The sequence below is a fragment of the Lycorma delicatula genome, chromosome 1 (assembly GCF_047948215.1).
Source record: "Lycorma delicatula isolate Av1 chromosome 1, ASM4794821v1, whole genome shotgun sequence".
In the NCBI taxonomy this organism is placed as follows: domain Eukaryota; kingdom Metazoa; phylum Arthropoda; class Insecta; order Hemiptera; family Fulgoridae; genus Lycorma; species Lycorma delicatula.
The window spans coordinates 308,005,884-308,020,797 of record NC_134455.1 but is presented as its reverse complement, the minus strand read 5'-3'; the positions used below and the strand labels follow the sequence as shown (position 1 = coordinate 308,020,797).

General features: G+C 27.1%; 1 protein-coding gene across 5 annotated transcripts in view; it reads left to right on the top strand.

Moving 5' to 3' along the window:
* LOC142333637 (RNA-binding protein 24-B-like) overlaps positions 1–14,914 on the top strand; it is a 218,292-nt gene that overhangs the window by 118,803 nt on the left and 84,575 nt on the right. For all 5 annotated transcript variants that reach the window (XM_075381028.1, XM_075381020.1, XM_075380999.1 and 2 more), the window contains exon 3: positions 12,118–12,175. In XM_075381028.1, the coding sequence (XP_075237143.1) occupies positions 12,118–12,175 (58 nt within the window). The remainder of the gene's footprint in view (positions 1–12,117; positions 12,176–14,914) is intronic.

Here is a 14,914-nt window from a genome sequence, read left to right as displayed (position 1 = left end):
GAAAATAGAAAAGAAGTAAAAATTCTAAAATAAATTAATCCTTTATATAGATGTGTTGATTTTTTTTAAATTCTACTTATTTGGAATATTTCGTTTTATTGTTCGGTTTTTATAAGAAAACGTTTCCTCTGTAATTTTTATTAATTATTAAATTAAAAATCTATATATTAAATAAATGTGTAATTGATGCTCAACATGGTTTACGTTAACTTGTTAAGTTCTGATAATAATTATATTATATCACGTAATAATACAATAACACCGCTGTACTTTACAGTTTTAAGTAATATAACACACATTCATCTTTATTTGTTACGTTAACAACAATACTTTAAACGCTTTTGTTGCTGTCAGAAACCTCTGTATTTGTCATTAAAAAACTTAATAAGTTAAAAACTAGCTTCTACACAACTGAATACAAAATATCGGAAATAAAATGAGTTTTTTTAACAGTAATTTTTTATAGTAATATGTATTACTTTATTATACGTAATATTGTTAAAGGTTAAGGTTCTAAAAAAATATAAAATGTATTTAGATTGCTGGTTGTCGGAAAAAAATGTCGTTAGGGATGTAGTCAGTTGATTGATTCTGCTACATTAGGCTACTAAAATATGTAAATATCAGAATTGGCACCACGCAAACATACAATTTCCGGTTAATAACAGTGTTGGTTTTATTCTGTTCTACAGGTGTTACTCACTACATCAGTCTACACGATATTTTTGTGTACTATTTATTACCTCCTGAACGAATATTAGGAAATCGATTATGTAATATGCTGATTGTTTTTCCCCGCTAGATTATTAATAAAATAAACTTAATGTTATAATCATTTTTTAACCTTTCTTATTAAGCAGCTACACTCCTACCGTTTTTGCTTTATTAAAATTTTTTTCAAAATAATCCAGGAAATAACAATTCTTAGCCTATCATTTTTATTCAAACTCCATGAATCTATCTATTGTAACTTCTAGATTACGTCATAGCTTTCAGAAGATAATATACAACAATTATAAGATAAACTCAGAGGGGAAATTAACATGATTTCTTTTACATTGTTACTTTTCGAAAAAATCAATCTACGCGACTGAGTTATAGCTAACGTTACTTTTAGTGTTTCCTAGCAACCGATGTGTAATTTTAATTTACCTGTCAGTTTTCTCTTTAGTGTTATTCTGTTGACTTCATTATAAATAACAATAGAGGGATGCATGCAACCCTTCTTTATAATTATCCTTTATTAAAATAATTATTTGCTTTTTTGCAATGTCCTGTAGTGGTTTTGACTTCTGAATTAAAGATGGGTTCTTTTATAATATAAAGCTAACTTAAACAGAAATTTAGTAATTACCAATATAAGTTATATACAAGTCGAGGAATAATACATCTTTCTTTTAGTAATTTATTCTAAAGTTACAATTTAGCTTATAGTTACTGCTCAGCCTTCTAAATTGCCAGTGCAATGGTAAAAAGCTAATTACTTATTTTAGCGTATATTCTAGTTCTTCAAAGAAAATAATAATTTAATGCTCAAGGTGACAGAAATGTAAGTATTTCATATCAAGGTAAATAGATATTCTGATAAACATACAAATTCAACTTTATTAAGTTTTGACATTTATATAAACATTCTATAACCTTTATGTATTTATTTATGATTTAAATTGGAAAAGAAGAAAAAGCTTTCGTAAAAAAATTTGTTTAAAATCTTAAAATTAACGACCATTTCGCTTGTTAAATAGTCCATCACTAGAGAATAGCTTAAATAATAGAATAAGTATATACTCTAAAAAAAGAAGATTTAATAATACTAAATAAATATTAATTGATAAACAGTATTTATGATACTGTATAGACAAGTATTATTAACAGTAATTTTTTTAAGAGTAAAAATAAAAATATATGTTTTTTTTAAAATTCAAATCAACAGCGTTAATTTCGCTTAACATTATCTAAACCACTGAAATCTTTAATTCAGATTATTTTTTTTTAATTTAAATAATTTCTGTTTTTAGATTTTTTATTTAAATAATAATGTATCCCTATTTATTATTACTTATCCTTTTTACATTTATTTTCTTCTATATACCGGTATACTTTTTCTTCATTGTCTATTGATGATGATTGTAAAACAAAATGCTTTAAAATTTTTGTAAACGGTTTTTGATCGTTTCGTGTTTTCCAATATATTTCCGTTTTCAATATATGTGATCGTTTAGCATAGCTCTTTATTTATATTTATATACATTATATTAAGAAGACGATGTTATTATTTTAAATTTTAAGTAGAGTAATTTTTTAATTCTTTATATATTTATTTACCGAGAATGGAAAACGTAGAAAAGAAATTTTTTTTTCCGATTGCCCGATGCAGGTTAGATTGATTTCTTCGCATTAACGATTATAATTTTCTTATTAGATTGTTTACTCCAGTACAGATATAAATTTCAATTTTAATTTATTACTTTTAATTTGAGTTTCAATTTAATTATGTATAATTTTTAATTATATATATATATATATATATATATATATATATATATATATATATATATTTAAACAAATTTCAAAAATAATTATACTAAATATAAATACTGCATAAGAAAATGCCACGCACACGCTCTTTAATTATCTTATATTAGTAATTATCCAAAATATTAAAGAGTAGTATTTGTCAGAAATGTTTGTTTTTTGCAGTAGTATTTTTTTTTCATTTTTAATATTTATTTAGCCCTAAAATATTTTAAAATAACATTTAGAGAAAAAAAACATACGTATGCTATTTGTAATATAATAAATAGTAAACAATTTTTATTTATTATCACCAAATGTAAAATTGTGATACATTTATGAATAAATGAATGATAATTTTATTAATAACATTTGTATGACTTGTGATTATGCTAGCTGTGACGCTGGTGTCAAGATTTCCTTTGATAATTTCGTCCGTTTTCAGCTTTCTACGAATAGTGTGTAGGTGCAATTAATGACGGGGCGTTCAAATATTTTATTATCATTCTTTTTTTACATCCATGAGCTGTCTTCATCCGGTAGGGACATTCTGCCGATTTAACATTGTTGAACTGATTTATTTTAATAAATAAGCTTTAATATGACTTCCGTGTTTCTAAAAATTACGACGTGGTTTCTTTATACCTGCGAAAAAATAATTTCGAGCCAAATTATTTAGTAGTCTAATTGCCATACTTTGACTAATGAACACTAAAATCTACTGAAAAAAGACGCTACAAGGTTATAAGTTGCCAAAATGTGACGTTAAAGTCGAGAGCTATTTCAGTAGTTGACAGATATGAATGCATCCACCTGTCCTCTGGGACACTCGACACCGGGTAAAATTGGCCCTGGCTACTGCAGCGGTAGTAACGGCAGTGGCCCATCCATACTTTTCTGGCTTTATGCCCGTGTTATTCCTGCGACAGCATCGCCATCACCCAGGCTTCTAGACAGAAATACTACTGCCTACCGCTGTACTTTAGAACTGCCAACAATGTTCCTTGTTCTACTTACTCTAAACAATAATTTCAATACTTTTAGATTTAAAAATATTTACTTTATTAAATAAACTTAAAACTGCAAATTATTTATAAACTTTTTTCAATGTGAGAAATTTTGCAAATAAAAAATATAAATAATTAGACGTAACTTTAAAATTTTTTCAATTGAATAAATGAAGTATTAAAATCTTAAAAATTATCTATTAATCTGTAAAGTTATAATCAGAAACTCGGAACATGTTATTGTTTTTTTACAAGTACAGTAATTTACCAACTTCTAATTGAATAGTTAAAATAGCTACCTTAAAATTTATTATACCTTTTTCAGTACTAATCGATTACAAATATTTATTAGATAATATTTTAAACTGATTAGAAAGTAAAAAATCTACACAATTGACTAGTAAACCTCAGTTTGTGAATGTGTATTGTGTGATAAAGAAATTAAATTCACGTTTTTAAGTAAATTGAAGGATGACAGATGGAGGCTTGCCGCACCAGTTGCACTTTTTACGCTATCGGTTGTTTCTGATCACTGTTTCCTGACCACTGTTTGTTGTTGAGTAATTAATCACAACTTTAACTGGGTGAAGGTTGGTTGTAATACAGTTGTATATTAACCGTAACTTCATCAAGAAGGGAATCAGTTACCTTCGGCTCCCTTACTAAAAAAATCTAAAATCAAAAGTATCGGAGATTTCCAGTTTATTATACAACTAATAATTAAAGATAGTGTAGACGAATGTCTACTCCATCTTTAATTATCAAAATTCTTTTATCAAAATTAAAAAAAAAAAAATTCTTTATTACTAAAGAAAAATTGTATTAGTTGGTTTAATTAGATGGAGAGTAATGAAAATTAATTACGATTGGATAAGAAACCTAAGTAATAACATAGATGGTTTAGCATTAATTTATTTTTGGATTGTTAAAACAAGTTTAAATTTTAGCACAATGAACTTCAAAATGTACGTAAAAATCGCCTTAAATACTAGTTAAAATTTTGAATTTTTAAAACTATTTCTAGGTGAGTTTTAGAGAAATTTAATTACAGAAGTTTACTTTTAGTTATTTTTGTACTTTTAGATATTTTTACTTTCTTGGTTTTACTTAAGTTACAGAAGTTTAATTTTTAGACGGTAACCAAGTAACTGGTTAGAACTGAAATTAATACTAATATTTTGTTATAACATCTCGCTAAATAAGCATAATTTTTTTTTATTTTTAGTTACATATCTGTAAATAAATGTTAATAAGCACATAATTAATGTTATATTGATAAAAAAAAAGATCAATTTTCCCTTAAAACATTTTGATTTTACTTAGGGTTATATTAAAAAAAGTATTCAAAAACGTCTGAAACGCAAGACTGATTAAAAAAAAATACTTTCCTCTTTTTGGATAGTATATTTAGGGTTCAAACACTGTTCCATGCATTATTGCAGTTTGAATTGTAATTCAAGGTGAACTCTTCTCATCCAAATTATCCCTGAGTTACAAAATAGAAGTTATCTTTTAGTTTAACAGTCATATTTTCACAAATATTTTCGTAATTATTTTATCAAAAGTTGAGAGAAGAACAAATAAAACCACACGTAGAATAAAACTTCTTTTCGTTGATTATTATGTAAATTATAAAAATTTTTTTATATTATTATTATATAATTTATATTATTATATACATTTTTTTTAAATATCAGTTTAGTTCAACTGATATTATGAACTATAAAGTATAATAAAATATAATTTTTTTCCTTTTATTGTATTTTTTGTTTTTAATACTGTACTGTAAAAATCTTATAATACAAAGATTTTATTCATCTTTCTAAAACAGAGAAATATTTGTTTTCATACCGCATGCTGAAAGTGAACGGTACCTAGGTTTTCATGTGGATCGTTATCTAACGTGGACGATTCATGTAAGGGAAAAAAGACAACAACTGAACATTAAGTTTAAGGAAATGGACTGGTTGCTGAGCAAAATATCATAACTATCACTATCTAAGCAGAGCAATTCTGAAACCAATTTAGACCTACGGGACCGAACTATGGGGTACAACAAGCAACAGTAATAGAGAAATTATACAACGATTCCAAAACAAATTAGTGAGAGGCAAATCAGAGAAGCCATGGTTCGTGAAAAACAGTGAGATCAACAATTATCTGGGTTTACTGTACGTCCGAGAAGAAATGCAGCGTTTCGGTACAAAATTCAAACTACGGTTGTACAAGCTGTACAACCACGTGAACTATTTGGCTGTAAGCCTCCTACATAATAGTGAGAACGTTAGAAATCTGAAGCGATTCCACGCGTTGGGCCTTTGGTGACTTTATTTGATTTGAGGTGGGACTGCATCCACTGAGTGTTGACCATCATCACGCTAATTCACTTCGTTATATTCTTTATTTTAATTTTTTAATTTTTGCTTTTAGTTTTGTTTTCTTTTTTCTATATTTCATCATCGTTTCACTTGTTTATTATTTCTTATGATTATTTTTGTTTTTTTCTGTTGCGCTACCGATGGTACTGTCTTCTGTACTTATTCTTTGTACGTACTTACCTTCTTACATGTTCAGTGTAGAAATATTAGATCTTAATTATTGAGAAGCTTCGACAGAAGCCTCTCTATATGTGATCATACTTACTTATAGTTTCTGTAAAGGTGTAATCGATTGTAAATATATTTTGAGATAAAAAATAATATATTTGTTTCAATTAGCGCCATTTTTACGTACAAAGGTACGTTTTTGTGTTGTGGCTAGGATAAAATCATTAATAGCTTTATTGATTTAGCTTAGCGACCTCTGACCTCTGATCAGCGACTCCTACACATGTACTATTACAATAAACACGTTATTGTTTTTTTTTTCCCGAAATCTAACACCTTTTCAATGGACTAAAATAAGGAAAAGAACATTTTTGAAAAAACTTTTCTGGAGTCTATAATTAAAAAGAATGTTGATATTTCTCGATATACCTTTCTATATGAACCATACGTTCCAAAAATGTTTGAAAATAATTAAAACAATGGAAGATAGGGTAAAAGAACAAAAAAGATATATTTTAATTTTAAGAGGAGGGTAAATTAAAAAAAAAAAATGGATTATTTATATATGCATTGTAGGTTAAAAATTTGCTGTAATAAATTTTTCTCTAAAATCCCCGAAGAAAATTGAAATTATTTTTTACCTGATATTCCCCATTTCCTTAACGAATTAAAAAAAAAAAGGAATAATATGATTAATGCCCCATATGTAGAAATATTTGATCCAAATTTGAAGAAAATCAGTATGGTCAATCCTGAGATACCACACATACGTACGTACATGCGCACGTTCATACATATGTTTATTTGGCCTAGATAAACTAGTTAAACCCTAGTTAAGATTTGCAAACAGAAACCCGATACTTCACTGTTGACATGAAAACCATAATTTCCCCTTTAATACAGTTATAGCTATATTCTCCGGGAAAATAAAATTTGCAAAATAATATAAAATATGTATATATATTTAATAATTATAAGATTATGTAGTAAATAAAATAAAATACATATTGTCTATGGAAAGGAGTTTCGCAGAGCGGATCTAATTAGCCTAACAGTTTAACCTAACATACACTTTTTGTTGTCTGAAATGCATCTTGTACGAAACACGTTGTTTTTTTTTTAACTCTAAACGCTAATCTGTTATATTACAGTACTGACATTTTATATATATATATATATATATATATATACATTATCATTGTGAAGTTGAAGAATCTACTTTCAATATTTACAAAACTTATACTTTTACAATTTTAATTACAATCAGGTAATTAATTTATACCATCATAGGCCGAAAATCAGCCCAGAGAATAAAAAAATATTATTCGTAATCTCAGTTTAATACTAATTTTTAGCTCAAATGAAAATTATTCCTCCCTTAATTACTGAAAAAATTATACTGTCCTTCTAAAGAGTATTCATTGTAAAAGTTTAACCGTCAAACACTCAACAGCACATACCAAGATAGTAAGTGTTTTTAATTTTTTTTTTTTTTTTTTACGTTTTACAACCCGTAAATTATGAACCTGATTTTTCTTTATTTGATATATTTTCCATACATGTGAATAAAATGCGTAAATAAGAGAAAACAAAGACCTTAACTATTAAACTCTTGCCAGTTTTATCTGATCGTAGTATATAATGTAGAGATAGATTGATGTATCATTTCATACAATAAAGAAATAATTATTTATCTAATATTATTATTATTATTTTGTTAAGAAAATGGGACTGGCATTTTTTACATAAATTGTAATGAAATTACACACATTCGTAAATCAGCAAATAGGGGTTCAGTTAAAAAATTATGTGGTTAAAACGTTATTATTTTTATACTACTTTTTTCATTCACGTTGTGTCTTTCATATCAGACAATTTGTAAATTTATATTATTATTATTACGCATATTATTTATACAGTGCGTTCGGAAAGTCGTTGTGCAGTATGCTTTAGAATTATATGATGCATTCTGTGCTTACGATGTTAGGTTGGTTGCTAAAATACTAAATTATTGTTAATGGTTTAAAAATTCTATTGACCAAAATTCCGTAGATATCCTCGACATTATGTTCTTTACAGATGAAGCATGGTTTCATCTGGGAGTGTATATTAATTCACAAATATACAACTAACAACCATGAATTATACAAACAATTTTTACACGAAGTGAAAATTGGGTCGGTGTGAGTAGAACGAGCATTGTGGGTACAATATTTTTTGAAAATACAGTTAAAAGTGATCGTTATTATGCTGTTTTAACAAACATTAACAATCATTAACAAAAGTGGAAATCAATCACAGTGGTTCCAACATAATAGCGTCTCAGCGCACACAGATAACAAGTCAGTGACGTTTTTACGAAATGTCTTTGGTAAACGAATCATTTCGAGGGGTTTGTGGCCTGCACGATCGCCCGATCTGACTCCCCAAAATTACTTTCTATGGGGGCCAGTGAAACTGACTCCCACTGTATCGTAACAGACCACGCACGATTGACGAACTGAAACCTCAATAACGGCATATGAACGAGACATTCCAGAATATCAGCTGGTTAAGTGTTTGAAAACAAATTGAATTGTGCAGTGTTATATTGATGTTGGAGGTCATTTTCAACAACTTTTATAAACTGTTCCAATTATTCTAATATCCGTTTCTACAAGGTAATAAAAGTTTTGTCACTACACTTCCATAATTTTAGTGCTCAGGGTCTTTCCGAACGCTTTGTTCAGAAATTACAAAAAAAAAGAAGAAAACTTGTGATAGCTGCTTCATCTTAGTCACAAATTAGTAATACTTATACTTTTTTAAATATCCAAAAAACACCTTTCGTTGGAAAATTCTTCTCTTCCGCCAATCAAGCCGTTGACCAGTTTTCACCTGTATCCCTAGGCAGGGGCCACATCCGGAGCCAGATGGACCCAGGTTTTTTAACGAGGTTAATACTCATCCCTCTCCACATTTCCCCATCCTCTTGAGAGATGGGACCGGATTGCGGCACTGTTTGGCTAGATATTAAGGTATTAATAATTATTCTTCAGAGAATGATATGTATGAATGTAAATGAAGTGTAGTCTTGGTCAGTCTTAAATCGACCATTCTTAAGATGTGCGGTTAATTAAAACTCAATCTCGAAGAACACCGGTATCCACGATCTAGTATTAATATCCGTATAAAAGTAACTGGCTTTACTAGGATTTGAACCTTGGAACTCTCGATTTCGAAATCACCTGATTTGCGATGACAAGTTCACCACTAGACCAATCTGGTGGGTTTATTTTACATACTAGGGCGAGATAAAATTGGCAAGAGTTTAATATTTAAGGTTTTGTTTTAATTATTTACATATTTCATTCACATGTTAACGTAAAACGTGGAAGATAAATCGCAACGAAAAAACAAATTCAATTTATGAGTTTCAAAAAAAAAAAGAAGTATTATATTGTGAGATCTGCTATTGAGTGTTTCAGAGTAGACTTTTACAATTATAATAAAATTTAGAAGACAGTATAGTTTTTCCAATATTTAATGAGGAAAAATTCCATTTGAACGTAAAATAAGAGTTGAACGAATAATATTTTTTCACTCTCGAGGCTATGATTTTCGGCCTATGATAAGATAAATAAATTACCTGATTATAATTATGTTTGTGAATGTATAAGTTTTGTAAGCACTATTGAAAATAGATAGAGTCTTCAGTTTAAAGCTTGAAGCTTGTGCGTGGGATATGAAAATGGAATTTTGTAGCGAATGAAAAATGCCATGCCTGACCGGGATTCGAACCCTGGACTTCCGGATGAAAGGGCGAAACACTATCACTCTTCCACGGAGATCAGTTTAGAATAAAAAAAAAATCTGTTTAGTAAAATTACTGCATTTTCAGACAACGAAGAGTGGTATGTTAGTAAACTGTTAATAGAGGCCTGATTAGCTCCCTCCGCGAAACACCTTTCCGAAAACAATATAATCTACTTTATTTACTATGTGATCATATTAATATTAAATATATATATTAAATACCCTTCATTCTCAATGTAGTTACTTTAATTATTTTGTACATCATTTTACTTTCCCGGCAAATATAGATAGAATAGCTAAATTAAAGGGGAAATTATGGTAATCATGTCAAAAATGGAATATCGGGTTTTTTTTTAATAAATTTTTACGTTTTAGGATCCAACTATTCATCTAGGGTAAAAAAAAACAAAAAAAACGTGAGTATGCGTACATATTTACGTTATGTACACGTAATTACATATTTACATACGTGTATCATCGCATTACTTAGGATTGGCCAAAAAATTCTCTTCAAATTTGGCTCAAATATTTCTCTATGTGGGTATTAATGACATTAATTTTTTTTAAAACTTCGTTAAGGAGTAATATCGCGAAAAAATTTATTTCGATTTTCTTCAAGGGTATTTTTGAAAAAAACTTTATTAAATTTGGTTATCTGCAACGTATATAAATAATCCAAAACTTCTTTTACAAAATATAAATTCCCACCTCTTAAATGGAGATATATGTTTTTCGTTTTTGTGCTCTACCACCCTTCTGTTTAATTATTTTTCAGACATTTTTGGAAAGTTAATATTTCATATATAAAGCTATCTTCAAGAAATAACTAAATTTTTTTTCATCATAGACTCAGGACCTAAAATTCAAAATTTTATTTTTATATTTTAGTCTTTATTGAAGTTGTAGTTAGATTAGAGAAAACTTTACTAAGTATATTTGCTAAACTTAATATAAGAATGAACATTTTATTTAATACATGGGTTATTATGAAAATAATTACTAATATAATAATATAATCTAATAAAATCTGTGTGACTTGACCGGCGTAGTCGGGAAATATTAAAAATTTAATATAAAAAAAAATAATAATAAAAAAATAAAAATGTAATATTAAATATTAAAAAAACGCCCAACTCGTGCAATGAAAGTAGGAAGGAAAAATTAGTAGACAGTTAATAAAATATATTTTTAAAAACGTTTTGTGCGTTTCATATAACCTAAAGTATTATAAGCTAAGTTTAAAAAATAGATAATAAGGGTGCTTTCTTAGATTTTCCTCCCTTTTTTTAAGATAAGATAAATTTTGCAAGGAATTAAAATTGCATAAAAGACAAAAAGATCATTTTAGTATAAAATAGATTACTCGTAGTAATTCATTGCTATTATGAATTGGTCTTCTAACTCATCAATAAAGGTACAACGAGCGGGACTAGTAAAGCTAAGATCACGGTTGTAATAATTTCAAAAAAAAAAAACACGTACAATTAGATTTGCAAAGCATTTACTCATTTTAATCAGTTTATTATTTTTTTATTCGATAATAAAAAATATGATGTGAACCTGTGAATATGATATGAGTGAACCACATGACTTCCTTGTACGCCTATTAAATTACATATACACATTTTTTTTTTAAATGAAAAGTACATAAAATTTTATTTCATTAATAGTTTCTGATATTTTTTCATGTTGTTTTTTTTTATTGAATTATTTATTATTTATCTTAATTTTTTTTACAATTAGAGGTAAACAATTATTAAATTAAATTAAAAAAAAAAAGGTTAAAAAAAAGGAGATGAAGTCTGATTCAAACCGATGTGCTTTGTAAGATCCAAATATTTCATTAATTAAACTTTTATTTGGCTATAACTCTGAAACCAATGAAACTAAGTACCGCTTACAATATGTCGTTGAAAATCTCTCACCGAGGGTTTATTACTGCAGTTAAGAAAAAGTACAAAATCCAAATGTTTTGGATTTTGCGCTTTTTTGGACACTTTTGATCCAGTCGATTGCAATCAAAAGTAGAGGTGCACAAATAGATGTTACAACAGTCCTAAATCCAAAATTTCAACATCCTACGACTAATCGTTTTATGCGAGATACGTACATACAGACGTAAAATGGATATTTCTGTTGAAATCTGAAAACTGAAATTTTCGCGATCACAATACTTCCTTTATTTCGTACAAGGAGGTAAAAATTAATAGGCTATTAAATATATGTTATTAATACAATAATACTATTTGTTACAGGTTTTCCTTTTACGGGAATCAGGGCGACATACCCTACAGTACTTCCTAGCCAGTACGGGTAAGCATTATTTTCTTTTTTCTTTTCTGGAGAAACATTTTTGTAGTAATAGAAAAATTTAATCATGGATTAGGCAGTTCAAGATAAGAACGATTTTAAATAATTGTTTATCTTTTTGTAAAAATGTAATATTAAGATTTACGTAGTGTAAACTAGATTTTTAGTTTAAATCATGTAGAATGCTATATATGAGCCAGTCAGTTATTTTGCTGTAATTGTTTATTTCAAATAAATGTAAAATTTTAATTTTCCTAAAATAGATCGATTATATTTATTATTAATTATATTTCGTTGATGTATTTCTTTCTAAAAGAGGCTGTTATCTGTTGAAAAAATTAATAAAATTTTCAGCTGTTAAAAATGAATATTTATTAAAAAAAAAAATCAGAATTTTTAGTTCTGTTTCATTAGATTATATAATAGTTTTTGTTATTAAAAAAATAACAATATTTTTTTGTTTAGAAACGTTACGGTTACTTAAAATCTTTACTATTTTATATTACAGGCGTTATAGACCTACTTCTGTTTTTTAATTAAGTATATTTGAGCAAACACTACTGATTAATTAACAAATTTTATTACATGATGTGTATATTTCATGGTAAAACTCTGTAGCAGTTCATCATTTTTAAATGCATTACTATATTTTTAAATATGATAGTATAAAATTTTAATTTTGAGTATATTTTTTGTTTCAAATATAATTTTTAATTTATAATTTTAAATGATTTATCTTAAACATGTTAAAAAAAATTATAAATAAGTAAATGTTAAAAATATAAGTATAAATTATTCCTTTTAAATTTATAAAAATTAATTATGTTTATGTATTATAATAATGATTTATTTATTTTCTTTATATATATTTATTGTTGTATTCAAAGCATTTTAGATACTCTTGTTATAATTAATTATGCTGCAGGTTGCGTGTCACTTCCATAATTTTACCGAAGGTAATAGTGATTCACTTATGAGAGTAATAATTTTTGCTTCATTATTTATAATAATTTTTAATTATTAATATACTATAATTGCTGCAAAAGAATTCATATTCCATATTAGTTGATACGCATTGAAAAAAGTATTAAAAAATTAGTTGGGTTTATTGTTTTTATTTTTTGACATTTTATTACGACAGTCACTCACTACTATATCTACAACCTTTTGAGTTAAAAAAATCGTAATTTATTCTATACCTTAAAAATCGAGCATTTTTATTTCATAGAGTTGATTTTGTAAAAATATTATCCCACACTGTAATATTACCTTGCTTATTTTTAGATCAGTTATTTCATATATTTGTCCTTAATCTTATAGCGCGGTCTTTCATTTGTTATAAACTTTATCACACTTATTATTAGAATTTAAAAAAAATATATATTGTTTGTCGCAATACACTTATATTGGTTTTACAACATTTATAGTATAAAAAAAATGGATCGTTAAAAGAAAATTTAATTATCTGCAATTAAATACGGAGCGAATAGTACAAGCACAAACGTATACGACGAAACCCTGTGGAATAAAATGGGTGTATCTTTAATTTAATTTTTAACAGATTATTTATTCGAGACAAAATCATAAAGGTATACATAACTAGACGTCAGAAATTATGATTAGCTCTCATTAAAAACACAAAATTACTGTGCGTAATATACTCGCACTTTTTCACATATCAACTAATATGAAATATTGTTACATGTATACATTTTTTTTTTTTATTATTTAAAAAACTTAATTTTTAATTTAATTTTCTAACTTTAATTTTCTTTTATTGACATAAAATGGATTTTTCTGCCATTTAATTTCTTTTTTCAAAGTTATACTTTTCTTTACATTATGTCTTCATAGAAAACCTTGATTTGGTTCCAGAAAAAATAAAATAAATATATTTTAGTAGTATCTTTTAATAAAAATTTACCCATACATTTTGTGTGAAATTATTAATTTCGGAAAATCGCTCCATCTGACTATTTATTTATTATCAACTGTTATTGCACCTGCCCTGTAATGCTATAGGGTTCACACAAAAATATACGTATCCATTAAGATACATATTAATATTATTTAAAACGCAAATATACATATATATTTATTTTTTGAGATTATAGATGATGTTTCTCGCTTACTCCTGCAATTCTAATATATTTTTGAAATTTAAATTGCAGTGATAGTATTAAAATATCCAATAATTATTTTTCAGCAATAATAACTTTAAAAGTTACTGAAACGTAAAAATATTTACGTTAATAATACTTTTACGTATTTATAAAATTTTTATTATTTCCTTGACTGTAATTGATATTTTAAGCGATATGATTTACGTCGTATTTAAATAAAGTTTCTTTATATAAGCTGTGAATTATAGTGAACCAATGACCTGAAATAATTATGTCTTATTACGGAATGAGATTAGAGGAATAATTTGTTAGTAATATCGTTTGACCATATGGAAGTGACTTGCAACTTGTGATGACACAAGAGGTATCAGGCCAGGGGTTTCGTTAATTATTTCTCCGTTGTTTTCAGAGAAGGGGCGGCGCGGATCCCCCCAGCCAAGCCGGCGTAACTAAGTCGCGTCCATGTACGCATCATACTGTGTGCGTGTGTGCGTGTGACTCTCTGGCAATGGTGTTGTTTTTTTCTTAATCTTTTTCACAATAATTATTTGTAATTGCGGGAAAGTGTGCACGTTTGCAGTGAGACTGAAGCCAAATTTGATGTTATAATAATTGTGGT